This window comes from Cetorhinus maximus, chromosome 5 (genome assembly GCF_964194155.1).
Source record: "Cetorhinus maximus chromosome 5, sCetMax3.hap1.1, whole genome shotgun sequence".
Taxonomy (NCBI): Eukaryota; Metazoa; Chordata; class Chondrichthyes; order Lamniformes; family Cetorhinidae; genus Cetorhinus; species Cetorhinus maximus.
This window is the reverse complement of record NC_135883.1, coordinates 26,564,177-26,591,434: the sequence shown is the minus strand read 5'-3', so window position 1 is coordinate 26,591,434 and position 27,258 is coordinate 26,564,177. Positions and strand designations below refer to the sequence as shown.

The window sequence follows — 27,258 nt, the reverse complement described above, 5'->3', positions numbered from 1 at the left end:
GAATTCTATCTCCCTCTGGTCATCGGAATCACTTACTTTCTCTCTTATTTTAGTATTCTCTACAAACACACCTTTCTGTTCTATATCCAAGTCATTGGTATACAAAATGAACAGAAAGTTTCCAGAACAGTACTCAATGGGACTGCTACCTATTCAGAAGCTGCTTTTAACTCCTGCTCTGATTCCTTCCTTCTACAACTTGCATTTAGGTTGTAAATTTAATGCAGAAAAAAATGCCCCAAGGTACTTGAGGGTAATGTAAATTAGCTATGCCAAATTCCCCAATATCCATCTCTTATGCAAACATACAAAAAAATTACTTGTTAAGTATCCTGCCAATTTCTGCTCATCATCTATTCACTTAGTCCCCAGGGACTCACCTCATATTTAACTATTTTCTTTTCACTAATATATTTACAGAATATATCTTTCTATGACTATATTGCTACAAAATATTGCTACGAAACGTGAATCCTAAACAAGAACTTTGTCTTGGAACAAGAAAACAAGCTGTTTTCTTTGATGATAGATGCCGAAATTATAACAGGCAGATTTTAAGGCAATTAGGTGTTTATTCCTCAAATAATATCGAACCCATCAGTTGTAAACCTGTCTTTTCAACTCAGGAGAAAACAGTTTCCAATTAGATTTTCATATTCTGTGACCATAAACAAGTCACAAGGCCAGACTCTTAACAAAATTTGTATTTATAGTCCTGGGCCTGTTTTTCCAGAGTGAGAACTTTTGATTCTGTTAAAGTCTTTGGTGAAAAAATAGCTAGAAATCTGTATTTAAAGAAGTACTATTGCAATAAAGATACAAATTTAACTGCAAATGTTTTCTGAGTCTCTGCCAATTTAAAGTCTATTCCATTCCCCTTTTTTTGTCTGGATAGCAGGTTATTCTTCATCTTGCTTAGAACTAGTCAATTTGCTTTTACTTTGATTCCTTCTATATGCCAGGCCTTTTCTAAATTCTACAGCATGGATGGAAGAGTAAACCAGAGATTACCATTTTCAAAGTCCCCACTCACAAACCTGCTTCCCAATTTCCTAAAGTCTTTTCTCTGGGCTTCAGTCCTTTCTTTTATTACGCCTCCCATGTGAGCCACAAACATTGGCTGTTCTCTCTCGCCTTACATAATCTTCTTTAGTCTTTCCAAAATGCCCTTTACCCTACCTAGCACAATGGAGGTAACAAAGCATTTATGGCTCTCAAAGTGGATTGTAAATAAGTCCACCCATTAACTATCAAGTCAAATGATTACTGCATTCCGAACGGAATCACTAATTCTTACCCCACCTTCTTCAAGGCATCACATGTATTTTTGGTGCTGTTGCGATCTCTTTAAGGGTTCTACCCAGAGTAGAAGTTAGTGTTTCAAAAGTTGTTGAGAGAAGTATATTTACTCTCAAAGTTCCTGCTCTAGCCTGTTCTTCCTTGCTTTCACTGACCTATGCATAGAAACCAGTATCCTGACTCTACAACTGCAAGGTCTCCATCTCTCAGCAGGTTGTCTACCCTTAAGCTCTTCTTACAGAAGCTTCTCATACTCACCCCTCCCAATATGTCTGATCGTCTTCAATTCTGTCTCAGCTTCAAGTAATCTAATTTCTCGCATGTTTCTGCTCATTTTAACATTTGCTACTTAGAACTTACACATCCTGCAGGAATTGTGCTTCACTGTTCCTTCCTGAGCTATCATTCTTACTAGGAATGTTAATCAACTTACATTTAAATTTATATTGTCATCAACTTAAATTTCAATGAAACCACAACATTCCTCCTTCTCAATCAGGCCTACTCTAGCCAAATTCATGTTATGCAAGTACTATTTTCACTCTGACCTCAGCTCATTTTGTTACCAGCTGACTGAAAATGTGCTAGCATACCACTCGCACTCATATTATAGTACTCAGATACAATTGTTGTTTTTACTCCATTCTTCTTAATGCAGTATAAATGTGTGCTTGTCTGTGCAGACACATAGATATTTGCGTGTAACATAAGCAGGGGAGCAGGAAAGAGAAAGAAGAAATTTATTTCTGACTGACTTTATCATGGAGTTTCCACTTTCAACACATTATTCATATTGTGTAGTCTATGTGTAATAATCAAATTTGATAACACCTTTCCCAGTAATCTATGGTTTTCTGCTAGGAAAAGAGATTGTTAGGATTACACCAAGTATATTATAGTACAACCTAGAAATATAATACAGCAAAGAACACATCAAATGTAACAGCAATCTTCAGTAACGCATGTTTGCTAAGGGAAAATGTATACACCATTTTAATCACTCCAAAATTAATTTCCACCAATGACTTAGCCTTGAGTGAACTTTCATAACGATGTTCTTCGCTAGTTTGAGGTTGCAACTATGATTTCTCCTTAACCATGTAATGCACAGTAATTATTTGAACAAATCACATCCTTAAGCTAAGCAACTTTAAAAAATGGTGTTAAACTGATTTTCCTAATGCTCATCTTACATTGCCTGAAGTGATACTGTCTGAGGTAATATAGCACCAAGTGCCAAGTTCCCATTTTGAAGGCTTAAACCTTTCAAGTATCCCTAATTGGCTAGCTGTTTCTTCCCCCTGGGAAACTGCATGGAATTATTTTTTTGTTAGTGGGTGCTCTACTAAGTTGGGAGAAACAAGTAAATATCGCAAACTGTCAGGGAAATTAATCATACATTTTAGCCATTTAGGGTAATTTCAAAGATGACTGATGTCTTCTTTAGCTTAAAATAGACTATGGTCGAGTTGGGAAAGTAGGGATTTCAAGATGTCCAAGTTTTTAAAAATCTTTACTGTTAAAAAAAAACATGATACCTTTCATCTTAAAGCGCTGAGAAATAATCAACTCAGCATACAAATTCTTTGATTTTATCATTGCTATTTCAACAAAAATCCTAAATATATTGGCAGTGAACACTACAACATTGAAAGAACATTAAACACATAATTATACACAATTTTACAAACTAAATTAGTGCATTATTTTTATAAAATACAAGCAATTCCGAAATATTTTAGGGATTTGAAAATTACAATTTGATGAAAACTATGAGAACATTGTGACAACTAGCCCTTCAACTACTTTTTAAATTTTCAAACCCAAAACAGGGCAGCTTGCAACTATAGAGAAAACTGTCTACATTTAAGGTTTTATAATTTCTACTATCCTTGCCTGTTCCTTTTTTCTATATTTTGGACTGCATCTGTAGAACCAAGTTTAACAAATTACTCAAAACATGCACCATTAACTGATTACTAGAGGTCATTATGACTAAATCAAAAATACAAGTACTGATACAGAACAATATGGACAGCATCTATACATTTCACCTCAAGACAAACATTTTTAAATAATTGAATTCTTGAGTAGCAAAAATATCTAACTTTGGCTGTACAGCAAACTGCATGCACAATCTTACCGCTTGCATTTCATTCAGCTCTCTCTGGTATTTAATCATCATTTGTGTTAACTTTTCCCGCTCTGATCTCAGCTCCAATTGCAGTTTTCTATTTTCTTTTTCCTTTTTACGAACGTCAGTGTCAGTTCCACGTCTGCCATGGTCCCTCTTCATGTCCTTCCGATTCATAATTTCGGCTAATTTATTGACAGCCTAAAACATGATAATTTTTGTGTGAATTTCCATTGAACAATGCAGTTTCTCCAATAATTAACTATTTTGTTGCACTTGTGGACTCACTCAGTGTACGATGTGTGGAAGAATGTGGAAGAATTTCTCCCCATGGTCCAATTATTGAGTAAAATTCCTAAAATTTAATCAACCGCATAACCTAGATTATTCAACTTTATTTAATTACATTTCTTAGCAGGGCATTTACACATTTCCGAGAAGGAACCACTGTATTGGAACATCACCACCTGCAAGTTCCCCTCCAAACCACACACCATCCTGACTTGGAACTGTATCACCATTCCTACGCTGTCGCTGGGTCAAAATCCTGGAACTCGCTCCCTAAGAGCACCGTGGATGTGCCTACACCACATGGATTGCAATGGTTCAAGAAGGCAGCTCACCATCACCTTCTCAAGAGAAAGTAGAGGTGGGCAATAAATGCTGGTCTAACCAGTGAAGCCTACATCTCATGAAAGAATTTTAAAAAGTCTTCATTTCATGATTGACTCCAACTATACTTATCTTTAAAATCTTCAATTATGGTCCAAATCAAATATTTATTTAGTTATTTTTTAATGCATTACTACTTATATGACCGGTACCATGTAGCAAAATAAATTATTTCTAATCTCCAGTCTGAGGCTGGTTTAAATTAATACCCACCCTTGTTCTGTGCTTAATGTTGAAATAATATGCTTGTATCATCTATGTCTCAAAGCAGTTTATTAATGAAAATGAGTTCCACTCCAAAAGCCTCTCCAATGACAAATTATAATATTAGATACCATTATAAAATTTCAAAAATTGAAATTATCCATTTTGTTTTTAATAAAAGTTGCATTTTGATCCACTTTACCATGCAATCATTGGCGGTTTGTACACTTAGAATAATTTTACAAGAAAAACTGATTCTCCCAACATTTTCTTTAATATCTGCAATCTTGTCTATTTTGTGCTGTCCTTGAAATTCTTTCCTATAATCTTCCATTTTCCTGTAAAGTAACACCAATAATGCATGTCCAATCAACAAAATGGGCATTGGGGGTGCAAATCATAAACTTTCATCTAAGACCAAGTTTAAATGATGAACTACAGAAATATAATTGCAATGAAACCAGTTGGTACTTTATTTTTAAAACTTGCTAACTTTTATCAACTCAAGCTGTGACATTTAATTTAACTTTTTTTAGGATTGTAGTAGTTAAAATTTTAACATGGGTATTAAATTCTATTGCAAATTTTACAGGACTTTGGGCTGAAAAGTGAATGGGAGCCATAAATAATGAGCTGAACATAGAAAAATCTCCAGCACCTACCCCAGGGAATTAAATGACATAGGTGAAGAAACTGTAGATGCTTTTGTCATTATCTTCCAAAAACTCTCTTGATTCAGAAGCTGTACCCTGGATTGGAAAACTGTCAATGCACCTCAATAATTTAAGAAGGGTAGGAAAGAAATTATAGACCTACCAGTCTAACATCTTTTGTGGGGAAGTAACTGAAATCCATTACTGGGGACAGATTGACCGAGAACCTGGCCAAATATGAATTGATCAGCAAGAGTTGGCTTGGATTTTGTAGGGCATATCTAATTAACCTAGTTGAATTTTTTTAAGGAAGTCACCACTGTGCCTGAGGATATTATTTATGAGTTTCCAGAGACCGTTGATGAAGTTCCACACAAGAGACCATTAAGAAAAATGGAAGCATGTAAAATTGGAGGCAAACTTTAGAAAAAATTGAGAATTGGTAAGGAGATATGAGACAGAGTTGAGACAATGGATAAGCCCTCCAACTGGCAGGTTTGACACCCCTACAGGGATCTCAGTTTTTCGTATATTTATTAATGATTCAAACGAAAAAATAGAGAACCATATAACCATGTTTGCTGATGATACTAAGTTGGATGGCACAATAAGTAGTGTAGATGGAAGCAGAAAGTTGCAAAGGAACATTGATAGACAAAGTTAGTGGGCAGGTGAAGTTTGACCAAAGATTTTATCCACTTCAGACACAAGATCAGGATATTTTATAATTGGTGAAGATCTAAGAACTGTGGAGAAGCATATAAATTTTGGGGTTCAAGTACAGAAATCACTAAAATCTTGTGAACAGGTACAAAAAAAAACAAAAAAAAAGGCTAATGGAATGTTAGCCTTGGATTGGAAAACTGTCAATGCACCTCAATAATTTAAGAAGGGTAGGAAAGAAATTATAGACCTACTAGTCTAACATCTCTTGTGGGGAAGTAACTGAAATCTGTTACTGGGGACAGATTTCCATCTCAAGAGGACTGGAATTTAAAGGGATGGAAATCATACTAAAATTCTATAAAGTTCTATAAAGCTCTGGTCAGGACATGCCTGGAGGACTGCATTCAATTGTGGGCACCACACCTCAGGATGGATTTACAGGCCTTAGAGGGGGTGCAGTGCAGATTCACCAGAATTCTACCACAGCTAACAGGGCTAAATTATGAGGGCAGCTGGCACAGGCCAGGCTTGTGTTCCCTCCAATACAGAAAACAAATGGATGGTGGGGGAGTAGGCCGGGATAAAATTGAGGTGCTTTAAGAATATTGTACCCTATAAATCCTTCATGGTGTTACATGAAGTCTACAGCACAGAAACAAGCTATTTGGCCCAACTGGCCTACAGTAGCATCTATGCTTGCTTCCACATCTCTACTTCTAACTCTATCAGCAAATACATATATTCCTTTCTCCCACATGTGCTAACTTACTCTTAATTGCTCTTACTACTCATATGGAGCAAGGTGTAGGCTTCGCTGTAAGGAGCTCGCTACTCTCAGCGATAGAACTGCCCAAAAATGGTTCAGAACGTGTTCTCTTCATCTGCCTCTCAACTCAAACAGGGCCAGTTAAATTCATGAGTGTCTATTCTCCACTACAGAGGCAAGAGACCAGTTCTACAAGGAGCTTGACATTGTTATCAGCAGAATCCCTAAGTCAGAACATCTTGGCCTACTGGGAGAATTCAACGCAAGAGTGGGCACGGACCATGAGGAATAGCCCTCCTGCCTCGGATATCATGGCCTGGACAAAGATAAATGAGAACAGACAGAGACTACTTGAGCTTTGATGCTTGTGCCTTCTTTCAGAACAAAATATTTCACACGGTGTCCTGGAGACATCCAACATCAGGGCATTGGCACTGGTTGGATCTGATTATCATCATCATCAGACGTGACTCTCTCAAAAACATTGCCAATACAGGCACCTCCACAGCGCTGACTGTGGTACAGATCACTACCTGGTATGCACCAGGAACTGGATGCAACTCTTGAAGATTTTTTTTGCTCAAAACAGAAATGTCATTGTCATATCAATGCCAGCCTTACTGCCTACCCAGATAAAAACTAACAGTTCCTGAACTTGACCAAGTGAAACACTACCTTCAATTGTACTCTTGGGAGAATACTATCACAATTGAAGTTCTAGACACCATACAAAGCCTGCCCGTCATGGCTGAGCTAGGTATTGAACCCACAGTGGAGGAGCTTGGTAAAGCTATTGACTCATTTGCCGTGGAAAAGCTCCAGGTCTGATGACATACAGCCTGAACTCATCAAGTCTGGGAAACCAGCACTCCTGCAGTATCTGCATGAACTTCTGTGTCTCCGATGGAGGGAGGGGGCAGCACCCCAGGATATGCATGATGCTAAGATTGTGAGCCCCCACAAGAACAAGGGCAGCGATTGCAACAACTATCGAGGCATCTCCCTACTGAGTAGCATGGGAAAAGCATTTGCCTGTTGTTACCCTTGTCAGACCGCAGATCCTGGCGGAATGCATCTACCTCAAATCCCAGTGTGGTTTCAGAACTGGAAGATCTATAATTGACACGGTCTTCTTAGTCCACCAGCTATAAGAGAAATGCCGTGAAAATAGGAGGCCACTACATATTGTCTTCATCGATCTCACCAAAGCTCTCGACCATGTGAGCAGAGGCGGTTTATTTCAGCTGCTGGAGAAAATTGGCTGCCTGCTAAGCTGCTCAATGTGATCGCCTCTTTTCATGACAACATGATGTGCAAGGTCAACTATGACGGGGCAATATCAGAACCCTTTGTAATCTGCAGTGGGGTCAAAAAGGGTTGTATTCCGGCACCAACACTCTTTGGCATATTGTTCTTTTCGCTGCTGTCATATGCCTTTAGATCATCTACAGAGGGTGTCTACTTATATAGCAGAACTAATGGAAAGCTGCTTGGTCTTGCTTATCTGAGCCCAAGACAGAAGTGTGCCAAGTCCTCATTAGATATTTGCTCTACGCTGATAATGCCGCACTAACGTTCAATACAGAGGAACAATTTCAGCTACAATTGGACAGGCTTTCTCACGTCTGTAAAGAGTTTGGTCTGACCATCAGCCTCAGGAAGACAAATGTCATGGTCCAGGATGTTGCCATACTGCCATCTATCAGCATTGACAAGGTGATGCTGGAGGTTGTTGACAGCTTCATATGTTTAGGCTCCACAATCACTAAAAATCTGTCACTTGATGCTGAAATCAATAAATGCATCGCAAACAAAAACAGAAAATGTTGGAAAAAATCAGCAGGTCTAACAACATCTGTGGAGAGAAAAACCAAGTTAACGTTTCAAGTCCGTATGACTCTTCTTCAGAGCTTCCAGCATTTTCTGCTTTCATTTCAGATTTCCAGCATCCACAGTATTTTGCTTTTATCTAAATGCATTGCAAAAATTGCTGCTGTTATGTCCAAGCTGAGTAAGTGTGTGGAAAGTTTTGGAGGTGTATTGATGTCAAATATTAAATTACAATTTCATGGGCTGGACTCACATATGGAACTTTTTAAATACCTAGACAGTGACTTAAGACAGCTACCAGGGGCCACCTGATATATCCACAACTGCAAGTCGGTCAACTTTCTGGAATTTTCCAACGTGGATTCCAAAGAGGCAGCTCTCCTGTGGAATTTCACACCTGCTGATGTCAAGGATTACTTGAAAAATGGACTGAAACTTGAAATTATTTGCATCACTATATAGCTACATCTCATTTTATCAAGACAGGGGTGGAGAGTCTACAGAGGCAACGGCCACCCTGGAGGTGGACCCTGGTTCTGTTGAAGAGTCATACGAACTCGAATTCCTCTCCGCAGATGCTGTCAGACCTGCTGAGTTTTTCCAGGTATTTTTATTTTTGTTTTTGTTGTGGAGGTGTTACTACTTTCTTCCTAGCTCATTACATGGAAGAATGGGTCATTCAGTCTTGAACATTTAAAAAAATAATCACCTCGGCTGTAACACAAAGGCCAAGGTCTGTCTAGGCACAAGATAATCAATTACCTTTTATGGAATACTCAAACAGCAAGCAGAGAGGTCATGTGATCCAATCCACCTTTTTGAAATTTCTTTTATTACAAAACCCTGCTTACTCTGGAGCAAAGAAGGAACATCTCAAAGCAGCAAAAAAGCTGCTTGTCTCTTCTCTCTCAACTAAATTGAACCTTGTCTGCTTCTATCATACTGTAAACGGCAGACAGAAATTCTATGGAAGACTTCAAATTCCAAAGCAGCATTTCCAGGAGAAAACCAAGGATTTCAGCTTTAAGAGCTGCCTTAGCCACAAATAACAATACAAAGGGCCCAGAGAAGACAAGAGGCCAGGGAATCGTGCACCTTCTCAGCACATTGTCTTCATCTGCAGCAAATGTGGCAGAAACTGTCATTCCAACAAGCATGGGGTTCCTTAGCCATAACAGGCGATGCTCGACTGAGTTGCCCACCACAGCGCAAACCATCATCTTCAGAGATGGAAGTTGCCTAAAAAAAAACTCATGGTAGCACATACCACATTCTTTGCCCTCTGAAATAGCTTTGCAAGTTACTTCGTTGTATCAAACCATGACCCAACGCTTGATTAAGAATGGACAGCCCAGCATCAAATTAGACACTGGATGCTACAAAGGCAAATGCAGCCCAGTCGATTCTGCAAAGCTCTCCTTACTAACATCTAGGGGCCTATAACAAAATTGGGAGAGCTGGCCACAGACAGGTCAACCAACAGCCCCAAATGGTCATGCTCACAGAATTATGCCTTTCCACCAATGTCCCACTGGCGGTATAGTGGTATACAATCAGGATATAGCTGCCCTGGGAATCCTCAACATTGACTCCAGACAGCACAAAGTTTCATGGTGTCAGGTCAAACATGGGTAAGGTAACCTCCTGCTGATTAACACCTACTGCCGTCCTTCAGCAGATGAATCAGTGCTCCTCCATGTTGAACATCACTACTCGGAAGAAGCACTGAGAGTAGCAAGGGCACAGAATGTACTCTGGGTGGAGGAATTCAATGTCCATCACCAAGAGTGGATTGGTAGCACCACTCCTGACTAAGCCCTGAAGGGCATAGCTGTCAGCAAGGACTGTGACAGGTAGTGGGAGAACCAATACAGGGGGAAAAATCTACCTGTCTACAGCTTCATCTGTATGAGAGAATTGGTAGGAGAGACCACTGGCCTATTCCTCATCCTATGAAAGAAGACTGGTCTAAGATAGCTTGATTCCATAATATAATTAGCAAGTAGCAAGTGCATAAGATGTGGCTTTGCTCCTAAAACACACCACAAGACAAACGCTCATCTCACTTGTTCCATAGATGCAGGTTACTTTTTCCAATGAAAAAGTACGAGGATCAAAGTATTCAAACAAAAGCAAATGAGAATGCTCCCTGCGCAGTTCCTAGAGGCTGGTTCAAGAGTGCCATGCAGAGTTCATTAAGAATAAAAAAAAATGAGGTTGAAGGTTGCAGTACTTTTGACAGAGGTCATATTAAGAAAGAAAACCTAGGAAAATGTACAGAAGCCATACCAGAATACTATAGCAGTAGGGCCAGATTAAGCATGCCCGTGAATAGAGCTGAAAGCCACGCAATTGTACTGCCAGAAAATGCCAGTGTCTAGGTAAAAATGGCATTTGAACAACTTTAAACAGGAGATACAGTGACATGCTGAGAACTGTGTTAACAATTAAAATCTGATTCTATCATGCTTACCTGTGTTTTGAGTGTCCTCTCATTCAGCAGCTGCTTGTCAAATTGAAATTTTATATTAGCTAAATTTGCATCCTCTTCTTTCAGTTTCTGAATCTCTGAAACAAAACACAAAACCATTTGAGATTTTAGATTGCTGAGTTTTGCAGCAGACCTTCATCGATTTATTTGGTACAAAATAGCAAGCTAAATCAGGACAGTTGATGGATCAGTTGTTGTGCAGACAAACAAGATATGAGACTTTAATTTGGCGGGAGGATTTCAAAATGACTTCTGTAGAACAGATTCTACATATCTCATCAAATATTTTGATATAAAAATGGTTTGCAGCAACATGAAATTTATGCATTGCAACTTGAGAAATAAAACACTTCGAATTGAGATGGTATACTTCAACTGCACCTCTTTACAAATGTTTTCCATGCAGCTACAAGGCGCTATAAACAACATATATTTATGTAGCACCTTTAACATACTTAAAACCTCCCAAGGCACCTCACACTAGCTTTATCAAACAAAATTTGATACCAAGCAACACCAACCCAGCAGTTGACAAAAATATGATCAGAAGGGTAGGATTTAAGAAGTGTCTGAAAGCAGGAAGAGAGGTTTAAGGAGGGAATTCCAGAGCTTTGGTAGCTGAAGGTATAGATGCAAATGATGGAGCATTTAAAATTGGAATTACTCAAGAGGCCAGAATTGGAGCAGTGCAGATATATCAGAGTTGTAGGAAGAGATTACAGAGACGGAGAAGGGTGAGGTCACCGAAGAATTTGAAAACAAGGATTAGAATTTTAAAATTGAGGTGTTGCTTAACCAGGAGACAATGTGGTCAGCAAGCACAGGGGTATGGGTGAACAGGACTCAGTGCAAGTTAGGACATGGACAGCAGAGTTTTGGATGGCCTCAAGTTTAGAGGGTAGAACCTGGGAGGTTGGACAGGAGCCTGTTGGAATCATCAAATCAAGGCATGAGTGAGTGTTTCAGCAGCAGGTGAGCTGAAGCAGGGACAGCGTCATGGTCAGGTGACATTACAGAGATGAAGTGGTCTTAGTAATTGCACAGGTATAATTCTCATCTCATGGTGATGTATGACACCAAGGTTACAAAAAGTCTAGTTCAACCTCATACAGTTACCTGGTAAAGCGATGGAATTGATGGTTCAGAACAGAATTTGTGGAAACAGTTAAAGACAAGGCTGCTTCCTAATGCTTACTTGAAAGAAATGACTGTTCATCTAGTACTGGATGTCGGACAAGCAAACCGATGTCTAATTTAAAGACAGTGATGGAGTTCAGAGGGGTGGTAGAGATATAGAGCTGGTGCCCTCAGCATATCGGCAGAAACAGACGCTGCCATTTTGAATGATATTGCCAAGGGCATGTAGATGGGAAATAGGAGGGGGCCAAGGATAGATCGTTGGCGGACACCAGAGGTTGTGGATAAAAATGCCATTGCAAATGAGCCTTAGGCTACAACTATACAGATAAGAATTGAACAGGACGAGTGCAGTCCAATCTTGCTGGACAATGGTGCAGAGGTGTTGGAGCAGGATGGTGTGATCAACAGTGTCAAAAGCTATGGACAGGTCAAGAGGCCAAGAAGCAATAGTTTACCTTTGTCAGCTGAAGAGAATATTATCTGTGACTTTGATAAAAGCAGTTTCGGTACAGTGGCAGGCCAGATGCCTGATTGGAGGAATCCAAACATACAGCTCTTAGGGGAAAAAAAAATGGGCACATATTTGGGAAGCAACTGTACTTTCAAGGGTTTGAAAGGAAAGAGAGGATGGAAATGGGATGGTAGTTTGCAAGGAGAAAGTGGTCAAGGCTTTGTTTTTTGGGAGCGGTGATGATGGCAGATTTAAAGAAGAGGGGCACAGTGCCTGAGGAGCAAGAATGGTTAACAATATCAGCAAACATGGGAGCCAGGAAGGGAACTTGGGTGGTCAGCAGTTTATTGGGAATAGGGTTAAGGGCTCAGAGGTAGGTCTTACAGACAGATGAGCTTGGATAGGGTATGAGGGCAGATAGGAGAGAAACTAGTGAAAGATGTGTTCACAGCAAGGGCCTAAGGAAGGAGTTTGACCTGGTTGGGCTAGGGGAAAGGAGAGAAGTGGCAGAGACAGCTGACCAGATTGTCTCGAGCTTCATGACAAACTTGTTCATGAGCTCCTCAGACTTGTTGAAAACAAGGATGAGAATTTTAAAATCTCAGAATGCAGTCATTTAAAAACTACATACAGTTTTAACCTTTAATATGCGATTTTTAAAGAAATTTTTCATTTCATATTACAATTTATGACATGCCAATTACAAAAATATAGATACTTTCAAAGATTGGTTGCAGAGATTGTCTAAGCATTCTGGAGTCAGAGCTTAAATGGTGCTCAGCTGCTTCCGGTTGCACAGTAAAAGAAGTTGTACTAAAACAAAAACAGAATTACCTGGAAAAACTCAGCAGGTCTGGCAGCATCGGCGGAGAAGAAATCAGTTAACGTTTCGAGCCTTCATAGCCCTTCGGCAGAACTGAAGCATAGTTAGGAGAAGGGAGAAATATAAACTGGTTTAAGGTGGGGGGCGGGGGGGAAGAGAGAAATTGAGGGTGTGGTGATTGTGGAGATAAGCAGTGAAAGGAGCAGATAATCAAAAGATGTCACAGACAAAAGGATCAAAGAGGTGTTGAAGGTGGTGATATTTGTCTAAGAAAAGTGCTAATTAAGAATGGAAGACATTCTTAATTAGCACTTTTCTTAGACAAATATCACCACCTTCAACACCTCTTTGATCCTTTTGTCTGTGACATCTTTTGATTATCTGCTCCTATCACTGCTTATCTCCACAATCACCACACCCTCAATATCTCTCTTCCCCCCACCCCCCGCCCCCCCACCCCCCACCTTAAACCAGTTTATATTTCTCCCTTCTCCTAACTATGCTTCAGTTCTGCCGAAGGGCCATGAAGGCTCGAAACGTTAACTGATTTCTTCTCCGCCGATGCTGCCAGACCTGCTGAGTTTTTCCAGGTAATTCTGTTTTTGTTTTGGATTTCCAGCATCCGCAGTAGCTTTTAGCTTTTTGTTTTTATAAAGAAGTTGTACTGCCAGTTTCAGCCCAATTTTTAGTAGCTGTCCAATTTCTCTTTGGTAATGTAGGAATAGTAGTTGAGACCAGACACTACAATTACAATCAGATGGAATAATTAGATTTGCGTGTAGAGTAGGAAAGATAATTTGCGTGAGGGTTGATGCAAGTAGGAAGGACAATAGACTGGCAGACTTGCACACAAAGGATTAAAGCATATGTTTGATATTGTTGTCAGTAAAAAAAAAAGGAAAGACTTGCATGTATATAGATATAGACCTTTCACAACCTCAATGTCCTACAGTGTTTTACATTCAATGAAGAACTGTTTGAAGAGTAGTCAAAGAACATTAATCCCACAAACATCAATAAGATAATGACCAGGTAATTGGTTTTTAGGTGTCAGCTAAAGGATAAACATTGGCCAGGACACCGGGAAGGACTCCCGCTGCTCTTCTTTGAAATAGTACCATGGGAGATTTTACACTTGCCCGAGAGGGCAGAAGGAACCTCAGTTTAATGTCGCATCTGAAAGATGACACCCCATCAGAACTGCACTGGAGTGTCAGCCTAGGTAGTATGAGAGGCTATTTTGACATCATCAGCAAAAAAAGAAAACTAGAAACACAGTAGTCCATTGAATTTAGATTTCTTCTTTTAAACTTTAGCTAAAGTTGCTCTAACATCCATCATCTGAGTATAGGTTTTCTACGATCTGGTACTATTTCATTTATCACAATGTTGACAGATCTGCAGGGTAACTCAATGTTGTCGCCAGAAACCACTCCATGCAGAGAGAGAAAAAGTGAGTGAGAGAGCCAGGTTTAGATGCAAAACTCCAGAGTTAAAGAACATTAGAACCAGGAAAGTTCTGAGCCGAGGTAGTTACACTTAAGACGCCTGTGTTGAACAGGGAGTTTGCAACCATAGCCCGGTTGGAGGAGGTTTGAAGGGACAACCTTGATGGAAGTAAGCAGAGTCCCACAAAATTTCAACCATTATATGAATCTTTGAAGCAGTACTCAAACCAAGGGTAAATCTCCCAGATTGTGATAAGTATCTGACTTGAGTTTTGGGGCAAAAGTCTATTGGGTGCAGAAGGAATGTGGATTTAAGGAGTTTGATTTAGATTATAAGTAGCTGAGTTCATTATAATTGCAACCTTTACTCTTAAACATAACAGGCTATTTAAAGTAGGGTGTTGTTATTAGGATTAATGTTCTTTGAGATTGGTGCAGTAAAATTCATTTGTTTTAAACTGTGAACATTGTGGCTTCATTCTTTTAGTAAATACTTGGGGTTTTGGATTCAAAAAAACTAAACATGTGACTGGTGTCTACCAAGATCATAACAGTGTGTATTTCAAGACATTCACTCTAAGAATCAAGCACAGCTAGGGCTGCATAAAAATTTTGCTACACTGTTTAGAAAATGGATTAAATTTCTGACATCGGGAACCATTATTGCCTCTCAGTGAAACTGCCCCTTTTGTTCATATAAGTGACTACATTTCAAAAAGTAAATGGTTGGTTGTAAGGTACTTTAGGATGTTGTTTTTTTTAATATTCGTTCATCAGATGCTGGCTAGGCCAGCATTTGTTGCCCATTCCTAATTGCCCTTGTTCAGAGGTCAGTTAAGAGTCAACCACATTGCTCTGGGTCTTGAGTCACATGTAGGTCAGACCAGGTAAAGACGGCAGATTTCCTTCCCTAAAGGACATTAGTGAACCAGATGGGTTTTTATGGTAATCAGCAATGGTTTTGTGATCATCATCAGACTTTTAATTCCAGAGTCTTATTGAATTCAAATTTCACCAACTGCCATGGTAGAATTCAAACTCGGATCCCCAGAGCATTACCCTGGGTCTCTGGAATTCTACTCCAGTGACAAATACCACTATGCCACTGCTAGACAATTATAAGTTGCTCGCCTAATGTCAAATTGAACAGTTCACTGAAAACTGGGTTGAGAGTGTACAAAGGAACTGACGCATCTATGTATGATTTTGGAATTTAGTTTGTACTCACGGTCCTGAAGATCCTTCATTTTATTGTTCAGTTCCTCCTTCTCACTTGCAAGATTTGCTACATCAGCAGTCAGCATTCTATTCGTCTCCTCCAGCTAAACAGCAAATTAAAACATTTAAATTAAAACTATCGAAATAATACAAAATGCATAACTTTCTTAAACTAGGCATATCATGGCTGTTGTATAATAGTTCCAATGTGCACACTCTAGCAGTTTCAGATTTATCAGACTTGTGCACAAAGAAATTTTGCTTCATCAAATGGAAGAAAATCTTGTTGCAGGCACCTATAAATATATGTTAGGCACTTGAAGCCTCTCCAAAGAAAACAATTGTGTTGCAACTTTGCTTTAAATACTAATCGGTGTTATATTTCTGACGTTGAGAAATTTTTCTCGTATCTTGAAATAAAATTGTACCGCATTATTTTCCAGCGAATGCTGGAGTTCTTCCCAATTCTGCAGAATGGCTAGAATTTTGGATTGTGGCTATATTGAGAGCCACTTTGCTCTTTATTCACCCAGACTTTCAGTACAGTGTAATAAATAATATTTAAAGCAAAATAATTGTAAAATCTGTACCCTTACAATCTGTACCCTCGGTACTCTAAAACTTCAGCAAATATTATTTTCAGGTTTTCACTTCCATTCAGAGCCACTTCAATTCCACAAAATATATGTGGTAACTAGTGCGTCCATCCAATCAACATTCTGATTTATGTGTGATTACAGCAAAGGAGTATTCTTAAACCCCAAAGATTGTGGGTTTGGGTCAGGTGGGAAGGTAAAATGTAGAAATTTTCAAACACAAACCCAAGCCACCTTGAATCCACCTACTTCCAGTTCTAACTGTGGCAAGATGGGTTGGGGTTGCGATGGTGTGAAAAGGGGTGACAGCAAGCAACATGCTCCCAGGAGGTGGGTCACTCAGTTCAATATTTTCATGAGGCTTTGGGGCTGGGTTTCCCAGACTTTTGGAAACCTGGCAGGTGAAGGGATGGGTAGACGAGGAATAAGAATGGCTGTGTGGAACAGGTAACTGCTTTTACAGCACTGCTTGTGGGTCAGAAGGAGCAGGAATGTTCCCACCCTTGCCCACCAAGCCATCTTGATAACCCCCCCAGTGACAGGGGTACACACTCCTCAAACCTGTCCTTCCAAAACTCCAAAGTTCTCCTGATAACCACCAAGGCATAGCATTTCCTTCAGGGATTGCAACCTCCTTAATACTGCGCCCCACTTCCAACCTCTATAGCCCAACCCGGATTTCTTTCATCTCTTCTCCTCCTCCACTGTTGTCTTCAAACCTCATCAATACCTCCTCTGCCCAACAACTAGGCTCCACTCAACCTCTAGTCTCTCAGGGCACCACATCTCTCAGACTAGTTGGTTGCGGCTAGGATACTATTCCCAAAATTCTTGTAAATAGGGCCAAAATGCCTTATGACTGCTTTATGGTACTTATCAATTACAAGTACAAGATGCACCCAATTTTTGAATACATATAAAGGACTGAGCAGGTGCTCTGCACAAAAAACACATTTCAGGACTGCCATTTGTGAATAATGGGAAAAAAATTTTCCCCCATTGGGGGGGGTTGTGCGGGACGGGCACGAACCCGATCGGCGCCCCCAATTGGGTGCACGCCGTGATTTTACGTGGGCAGGCCAATTAATGCCCGCCCAGCTTGACACTCACCCGGAAGCGCTGAATGCTACATGTGTGGGCGGGGGGGGAGCGGGATTCCCTGAGTCGGGGCATGCACGCGAAAGAGCGCAGAAATCTCCTTGAGGCATAGAGGTGCCTCAGGGAGATCAGTTTGATATTTAAAAAATGAAATAAAGTAATTAAAAACTTTTAAAACATGCCCCCTCATGTGACAGTGTCACATGAGCTGGGACATGTCAAAGAATTGTTTTAAAAATTTTTATTGAATTTTAAAACACTTCATGAAACCTCATCCCACCCATGGTTGAGGTTTCATGAAAAATGCGAAGGCTGCCTGGGCTCTTCACCTGCCCGCCAACGTTAAGGTTGGACGGGCAGCTCATTTAATTGCTTAAATTAGTTTTTAACAGGCTTTAATAGGCCTTTGACAGTTTGGCGGGCACGCAGCCAACTCGGCTGTGCGCCCGCCGAACTGGAAATCTAAATGACTTGTGGTAACGTTGGGATGCCCGCCTGACAGCACCACGCGTCTCCACCTTTGCTTGCCAACCGGAGAATTCAGCCCATGTTTCAATTCTCCTGTTCACAACTTTTGATTATTTTGCATGATAAGAATTTAACTAGTGAAGCTTTACTCACAGATGCAATTGTCGCATCCTTTTCGGCCAGCTCCTGCTTGTGCCTTGCCATCATCTCTTTGATTTCTAGTTCCTTCATAATCTTTTCTTTCTCCAGGTCAGAATACTGTTCCTCTGCAATTGAGCGTGCAAGCTGTTCTGAGTCTGCCTTTGTTAGTGTAATCTCAAGTTGTGCTGCCAAAGAATCTCTGTAGATAATGAAAATCAGTTTAATCAGCACATTTCTTTCTGAGTGTGATGCACACACAAAGCTACAACACATCACAATTAAACATTCATTCTTAGCAATTCAGAACATGAATTCAGAAAAAGATTGGTCAATATTGACTATATAATGACTAGGCTTCCACTTCTATAGATGAACAATCCTCCTTTCTCAAGATATAAATTCAGTTCATATTGAATACATTTTATTTCCTGATCATTCTACCCAAATCATGTAATACATATGTAACAAATACATTACCTGGAAATTCAGTGCTTTACGTTTTGAACTCTTTCTATTGAAGATTGAACAATACAAAAACACTAAAAGTTCAATGGAGGTACACTTTGGATTATGTTTCAAACATAAGACAAGATTGTTCTAAGGTTGTATCAGTGAACTGAATTCCCACCTTTCATCCTGCAGCTCCTGCATTTTTTGCTGCAAATCTTTACAAAGCTTGCTTTTCTCCTCACATTCTTCCTTCAGCTCCCTTACTTGAGTCTTGTACAAAGTCTGTAGAATTTAATAGCAGAAAATAACATAAGACACGAACTATAATTATATCGTTGCTGGGTCAAAAACCAGTGACTCCATTCCTAACAGCGTTGTGGGTATACCTATACCACTTGGACTTCAGTGGTTCAAGGGGGCAACTCATCACCACCTTTACAAGGACAATTAGGAATGGGCAACAAATACTGTGGCTTTGTCCATGAAAGAATACAAAGAATAATTAACAAGTAAAAGTAAACCAGTATTTTACTTTCTTAAATAACTGTATATCTGTTGTTACACAAGAAAAGTACTACAAAGGTTTAATTTGATCTACATGCTTATTAGAATTTGGCTTGAACCATCACTTAATTCTTCATTTATAATTTATCTCTTCCCTTTCTAGCATAGCATTATTTCAAACTGTGAGACTTTGACAAACAAAATACCCCAGCTCTCTGTAATTCTGTTATTTTTCTTTTAATTAGATACAACTGGAATTTAGAAGCCCATTCTCTTCTGCTATTTGTTTCCTCTTTCATTGGTCCAGAATTTCTGTGGAGCTGCAATCAAAGTTGGATTTCCAATCTGCTCCTTATTACTTACCTTAGTCTGGAACTGCATATTTCTCACCCTGACTTCCAACTTGTAGATTTGTGCAGAGTTTCTTTCAAGTTAATACTATATGAAACTGCCGCATTTAGCCATGGATGATGCATCCTTCTCAAAGTGTCTTTCTTTTTCACTGGAATAAATCTTTGCTGAGTATAATTGAATATATCCTTAAAAGTCTGCCACTGCCTCTCTATTGTCCTACCTTTCCACCTAATTTCCCAGTTCACTTGAGCTAGCTCTGTTTTCATACCCTTACAATTGCATTTATTCAGGTTTAAAACACATGTTTTAGGTCCCCACTTCTCCACTTTAAACTGAAGGTGAAATTCTAGTATGTTATGATTGCTGTCACCTACAGGCTCCTTTGCCATGAGGTTATTGATTAATCCTGTCTCATTACCAGGTCTAGAATAGCCTGCTCTCTGGGTTGGCTCTAAAACATATTGCTCTAAGAAATTGTCCTGTATACACTCCATATATTTTCCAGGCTACCTTTGCCAATCTCATTCGTCCAATCTACACGTAAATTAAAATCACCCATAATTATTGTTTTCTTACAAGCCCCATTTATTTATTCCTGTATACTCTGGCCTACAGTGTAACTACTGTTAGGGGGCCTATAAGCCACTCCCACAAATGACCTCTTACCTTGCCTGTGTCTTAACTCTAACCAAACTGATTCTACATCTTGCTCTTTTGAGCTAAGGTAGGAGTGGAGAAGCCTCAGCCCTTGCAATTGTCCAATAGGTTTGAGGTTCTTGTAGCTTGTGGGGATGAAAGTGGGGGCTGCAGGGTGGATGAACTTACTGGTCATGGCACCGTGGTACAGGAAGCCATTCAAGTGGAAGGAGTTAATAGGAATGTAGTGGTAGTAGGGGACATTATAGTCAGGGGACTGACAGTTCTATGCAGAGTATGGCAGGGAGGGACAAGGTACAAACTTGGTGCACCAGCACATAAGGCCAGAGATTGCAAAGATGGTAAAAAGAGAGTTAAAGACCCTGTGGCTGAATGTGTGCAGCATTTGTAACAAAATGGATTATTTTTTAGCAGAGCTAGAAATAAACATGCATGACCTGACAGCCATCACAGAGACATGGTAGCAGGGTGACCAGGAATACTGATGGGTAATTGAAATGTAGAAAAGATAGGAAGCTAGGAAAAAGTGGTGGGGCAGCTGTCAATTAGGGGTGTCATTAGTACATAGTGAGAGATGACCTGAGCTCAAAAACCCAAGTTTTTGAGCCACGCATTCATCTCTCCAATCTTATTTACCCTACACCAATTTGCACGTGGCTCAGGTAATAATCCAGAGATTATTACCTTTGAGGTTCTGCTTTTTAATTTTGCCCCTAGTTGCTCAGAATACCCAAGGAGAATCTCTTTCCTAATCCAACATCATTGGTACCAACATGGACCACAATAACTGGATCCGCCTCCTCCCACTGCAAGTTCCTCTCCAACACTGAGCAGGTGTCCTGAACCCTGGCACCTGGCAGGCAACACAGCCTTCTGGACTCTCGCTCTCAGCTGCATAGAACTGTGTCAATTCCCCTGACTATACTTCCCCTCTACTACCACTACATTCTTATTAACTCCCTCCCCTTAAATGGCTTCCTGTACCACAGTGCCATGATCAGTTAGCTCATCCACCCTGCACCCCCACTTTCATCCCCACAAGCTGCAAGAACCTCGAACCTATTGGACAATTGCAAGGGCTGAGGCTCCTCCACTCCTACCTTCTCATTCCCCTTACCTGCCTTACTCGCACTCACATCCTCCTGTCATGACCACTGACCAAATCAGAAGACCCCATCCTGAAGGGTGCGACCGCCTCCTGGAACAAAGTATCCAGGTAACTTTCCCCCTCCCTGATGCATTGCAGTGTCTGCAGCTTGGCCTCCAGCTCAATGACTCTGAGCCAAAGCTCCTCCAGCCGCTGACACTTACTGCGGATATCTTTGCCTTGAATCACACTGGTATCCAGGAACTCCCACATACTGCAGTCGCGACACATCATCCATCCTGCCATCTGTATTATGTGCTAATTAATTATTGTTTTCTTAGTTCATTTATAATTAATAAACCCTACCACACCCAATGAACTTTGCTATTGCTAGATAAATGACAAAATACTCACCACTTACCTGTTTCCCTCCTCCCTCACTGCACTGAATTCCCTCACTTACCAAATTCCCAAGCTCACACTCTGATTAGCTGCACTTCTTTATCGTTTGTTATATAAATTAGAAGTTGTTCAAGGGGAGGGTATAGTTTAACTTCAAAATTTGCTTACAATTTCAAAACATGCAGGAATAAGATAAATTCAAAAATTCATTTTCATTCTTTATCTAATTGGTCATGCATATTTTCAGGCACAAAATGGTGTCACAGTAATAATTGTATAGTCACACACCACTGAAATTGCGCTATAGCTTTAATTTAGTTGCTTATTTTCTCATTTGTAATTTAATTTGTATCCAAACTTTTAGGGCAGAATTTTACGAGTCAGCGAGCGGGGGCGGGGCCCGCTCGCCAATGCGTAAAATGACACGCAGTTATGTCGGGGGGAACTCCCAACATCACCGCGCCCGATTTAAGTTTTCAGGAAGGTGGGAGCGCAGCAAAATCAGCCGCGAGCCCGCTGACCTGTCAATGTCCAATTGAGGCCATTGACAGGGTCAATTAAGTAATTAAAGGACCTGCCCGTCCAACCTTAAGGTTGGCGGGCAGGCCAGGAGCCCCAGTGGAAAGTAGAAAAAACATGAAACCTCATCCATGGGTGGGATGAGGTTTCATGTAGGCTTTAAAAAATTTTAATAAAGAGGTTGTAAAAATTATGGACATGTCACATGAGGAGACATGTAAGAGAAATTTTTTTTTTCTATTTTTAATATTTTTGAAAGTAAGAGGTGATCTCCCTGAGGCAGCCCTTAGCCTCAGGGAGATGAATGCGCTCTTTCGTGCGCATGCGCGAAAGAGCGCACTCCCGATTTTGGGATTCCCCCCACCGGAAGCGCATAGCGCTTCCCTGCGGACGTCACGCTTGGCGGGCCTTAATTGGCCCACCCACGTAAAATGGTGTCACGCCTCCAATCAGGGGTGCCGATCGGAAGTGCGCCCGTACGCGCCTGCCCATCAACTTCCCCCCAGATGGGGGGAAAATTCAGCCCTTAAAGTTCATCAATGGGTTCCTGGTGGTTAGATTCTTTATCTTTCTGCTCAGACAATGGACACAGCTGTTCTTCTTTCGTTAGGCCAATTGCAAAAACAGTGGTATCTTCATCTGTACCTTTGCATTTATTATTTATACTTTTAAAAGTGGACACTGTAAATCATTAAAAATTAAATGTTTCATCCAATATTTAATTATATCAAGCTTTCCTCTCTGTAAACTCAAAAGTGGAGAACATACTGAAAAATACTGTTCTGCCTCCAGCTGGTCCTGAAGCTCTTTCATCTGACCATCAGCATCCTGGCGCTCTCTGCAGTAATGGACAAAATTCAAAAAGAGAAATATTATTTTACAAATTGAAGAATTACAAAAATCCAATTACATCATACTTGTAAACTTTAGAGGCAATTTAAAAAACAAACTGTAACCTAAGTTACAAAATAATCCATTAATTTTCTTTGCTTTCTGGAGCATAGGCCTTGATCCTTTTTTTAAAAGCCAAGTACACTTTTAGTGCATTAACACTGTAAAGAATGTTTTTTCCAGCAGGCAACCAACTGAGTTTCCCCCACACTTCCCTAAAAAAATGCCCCCTTCTTTTCCTGCCAGAAAACAAAAATAGAAAATGTAGGTTCAATCATTGTACAATGTGTTCATAAGGTATTTGCAGGAGATTAAACATATGAGAGTCAGCATCTCAATTAAAGTTTGGCAACCAGGCATTTAATTTTGACATTGGTGCACAGCATTTACGTAAACGCCAAAGCTTTAAAGGTTTTCACCAACATGTAATTGTGATCAGAATGTATGCTCACTGGAAGGATGAAGGTAGTATATTTAGAGTACAGGCCTGCTTTCCACTCAGAGTAAGTTTTATTTTTTAGCAGAAAACTAGAGCCTTCCAGGTAGAAAACATTTACAACTCAGCTATAAAAGAAATATAAATTGTGCAAAACAGGGTTAGGTACAAGGATAATTAAGGAATAGGATGGGCAGGACCTCTGTTGGTGGAGTTAAACTTTTAAGCAAACAATATTATCCATAGTGGGTAAACTAATATCCTTCCCCATTTGTTTAATCTCTGCATATATTAGACATAATTATGGCATTAATTCTACATTGACCTTCTGGTTTTCAAGTTTCATTTCCCCATGTCCAGATTCAAGTATTCAAAAGTTGTCAAATTAGCTCCAAGCAAATACATGTCAGAATTAGATCTTTCACAAGGTCTAATTAGCTTGACTAAGCAAGGCAACAATTATCAATGATCTATAAATGATTCAAGCTCAAGCAGTTGACCTGACTGCTCTGCAAACTAAAAATGGAACAAAAATTTGAATGTGCAGCATCAATTAAGTTTGTACAAGAATGATGAAGGTGCAACTGCAAAAAGTAGCACAAGGTGGAAAGATTGAAATTTGAAGTCTATATAAGCAATTTTATGAAGAAAAGTAGAAGAGAGAAACTGTTAATTGAAGAATGATTTAATACAAGAGAAAAAAAATTCCTTATTTTGTTTTTTGGTGTTTAGACTTTTTAAGCACTCTCATGGTTGTGTCCTAACTCTGTGTACCTTCAAGAATGTCCACCCTCCCCTTGAGAACACGATTAACCCAGATATTGCAACTGGCTAAACCAAAGACCAAGAATCCCGGTTAGCTCACTATCATAAAAAAAAACCATCAGGTTTACTAATTCCTTTAGGAAAACATATCTGCCATCCTTATTTGGTCTAGCCTATATGCAACTCCAGAGACACTTCATACTTCTTAGTTAAGTCACTGGAAGCAGAAAAGATCTTAATTAAAGTTGAAAATATGATCCAATTTGATTATACTAATGATGAACAAATGAATAATCTAAAATATCATACAGTTAATATGGTTAGAATGCATCTCCCACAACAGACAAAATAAAAAGTACAACTCTAAAAACTAATCATAAATTGGCTCACTGATGCAAATTGGCAAGAGACTGAAACAAAATTAGCTAAAGGCAGATGCCCAAAAGTAGAGTTATTTAATTGGGGGAGCTGATGAATGTAAATCCAACAATGTCACTTAATTGAAAATTTCTTTCAGTAGCATCCGAATAGTATATCCTAAATATATGGATGGTAAAGAATTAAAAGTTCAGTGACTGAGAAAATAACTCACGTTCAAGTTCCAAATTGTTTACACAAACACAGCTAGGTGCTTCATTGGTTCCAAACTAACTGTACGTAAAGAACCCCAAAAGATGACAGGGAATAAGTCAGAACACAACACTTCTAGTGTGATTTAAACAAATACTTGAGTGGATTGAAGGAATACATTTTTAAGGAAACAAAATGTGCACTTAGAAGATTTGACAAAATTCCTATGAAGCATTTTGATTTAAGAGTAAACAAGTTAGTTTCATAGATTCTATATGGTCATACTTCCTACTCTGTCATTTCAAGAATGAAGTAGTTGCACTGCTTACTTACAACTTTGGTAGAATATTATGAGTCACCAAAAAAACGGACAACTTTTCAAAAAAAAAGCTGCAAGTAGCCTGTCTGTATTGCATTTGTATCACCATTCAGATGAGCTAAGCAAACAACATTCTAGCCTATCTAGCCCATTTTTCTAGCAGTGCAGGCAAAAGTGGCAGATTCAATTAGTGCACTCGTCATCACAAATCCAGAGGTTAAAGGACAGACTGGTAATGTCTAATATTAGCCAGTGACAGGATAGAACTGATAATGCCTTACAGATGTAGTTTGTTGATTTGCATCTTATGTAGTAGCAGCATTTGACAGCTACTGTTGTGCAACTCAAACCTGATAAATTGGGAGCTTTAAAGCTTGATACAGTGCTGGCTTTCCTATCACAAGTCTTTGCTATTTACACAGAATATGTAGAGAGAAAAAATTATAAAGTTGAAGGTAAAACATACTTTCGTAGCTCTCCTATCTGCTTTTCCAGGCTCAGTTTAGTCTCCACCAAGTGATTTATCTCTTGTTTCAGCTGTTTCTCTGACATTTTCAGTGAATTGACTTGTTGCGTCTGCATCTTCAAGTCATTCTGAGTTAAACTACGTTTTTGCGTCTCCTGTTCTATCTTCAATGTTAAATTTTTAACCTGCAAAAGAAAATGTTGTCATACATTTTATATTGCACTTGTACAATCTACATGAGTGCAAAGCAATAATTTATGATTTCCACTCCTTTCAAAAAATGCTGAGGATGAATTAGTTGGTGTTCAGCAGAATCGCATCAGTTACTTATATGGCAGAATCAAAGCGGACAGAGCATAGTGGTAAGGTTACTGGACGAATAATCCAAAGGTCCAGACTAATGGTCTGGTGACATGGGTTCAAAGCCCACCACAGGAGAAATTAAATTTAATTACTCAATATTGAATTAAAAACTAGTTCATGACCCTGAAACTAACTGTAATAAAAAAACCATCAGGTTCACTAATGTCCTTTAGGAACGCAAATCTGCCATCCTTATTTGGTCAGAATTGTAGGTATACCTACACCACCTGGACTGCAGCAGTTCTAGAAGGTGCTCACCACCACCTTCTCAAGGGCAATTAAGGATGAGCAACAAATTCTGGCCTTGCCAGGGATGCTCATATATCAGAAAATAACAAAAGAAAATAAAAAAATAAATAAAAATTCTCAAAATATTTACACAAAATTGATCATAAAGTGAGCAACTCTGTGCACACTGTGATTCCGGCAGAGATGTATAGTTTCAGTTAAACTAATCAAATCATTTCCATTGTTAAGCATAGTGACACTTACCTCCTCAGTTAATTTCTCCTTTTGCCTAAGCAATTCTTCTATTTTTTGCTGTGCTTGTTTATTATCGCAATCCAACATTGAACGCTGCTTTTCAGCTTCCAGTAGACGGTTTTCAACTTTTTGCTTTGAACTTCTCTCTTCCTGTAGCTTCTTCTCCATCTCTGTTAGAAAAGCAATTTTAAAGTCATTGTAACAAGTTAAACCCATGCAGTGGTAGGGCACAGGCTCTGACAAAAAAAAAAATACCCTGTACAAAAGAAGTTCCAAGTTTTCAGCAAAGCTGTCCTCTCATGGTGCAGGATGGGCAGCATCACATATAATTTAAAATCATAATATAAAAAAACACAGTAACAGCTTCTACAAGTATACAAAAAGGAACAGAGTTGCTAAAGTAAGCATGGATCCATTAGAGGATGTGAATGGAGAATTAATAAAGGAAAATAAGGAAATTGCAGAGACTTTGAACAAGTATTTTGTATCTATCTTCACAGTAGAAGACACAAAAGCATCCCAAGAATTGTCGAAAATCAAGAGGCAAAATGGAGGGAGGAACTTAAAGCATCACGATCACTGGGGAAAAAGTGCTGGGAAAATTAATGGAACAAATGGCTGACAAGCTCGCTGGACCTGAAGGCCTGCATCCTAAGGTCTCAAAAGAAGCAGCAGCAGAGATAGTGGATGCATTGGTGGTAATCCTCCAAAATGCCCTAAATTCTGAAATACTGCATGCAGATTGAAAAACTATAAATGTAATACCTCAATTCAAGGAGGGAGACAAAAAGCAGGAAACTATAGACCAGTTAGTCTAACATCTGTCATTGGGTAAATAGTGGAACCCATTATGAAGGAATTAGCAGGAAATTTAGAAAACATTTGGAAAATCAT

The 27,258-nt window shown here is 39.5% G+C and overlaps 1 protein-coding gene across 1 annotated transcript in view; it reads right to left on the bottom strand.

The window, feature by feature from the left end:
- rock2a (rho-associated, coiled-coil containing protein kinase 2a) overlaps window positions 1–27,258 on the bottom strand; it is a 233,604-nt gene that overhangs the window by 31,554 nt on the left and 174,792 nt on the right. Inside the window, exons 18-25 of the mRNA XM_078541605.1 lie at window positions 26,374–26,534; window positions 25,519–25,703; window positions 22,840–22,909; window positions 18,727–18,830; window positions 18,111–18,297; window positions 15,806–15,899; window positions 10,698–10,792; window positions 3,443–3,634 (exon numbers count right to left, since the gene is read on the bottom strand). Coding sequence (XP_078397731.1) covers window positions 3,443–3,634; window positions 10,698–10,792; window positions 15,806–15,899; window positions 18,111–18,297; window positions 18,727–18,830; window positions 22,840–22,909; window positions 25,519–25,703; window positions 26,374–26,534 — 1,088 coding nt within the window. The remainder of the gene's footprint in view (window positions 1–3,442; window positions 3,635–10,697; window positions 10,793–15,805; window positions 15,900–18,110; window positions 18,298–18,726; window positions 18,831–22,839; window positions 22,910–25,518; window positions 25,704–26,373; window positions 26,535–27,258) is intronic.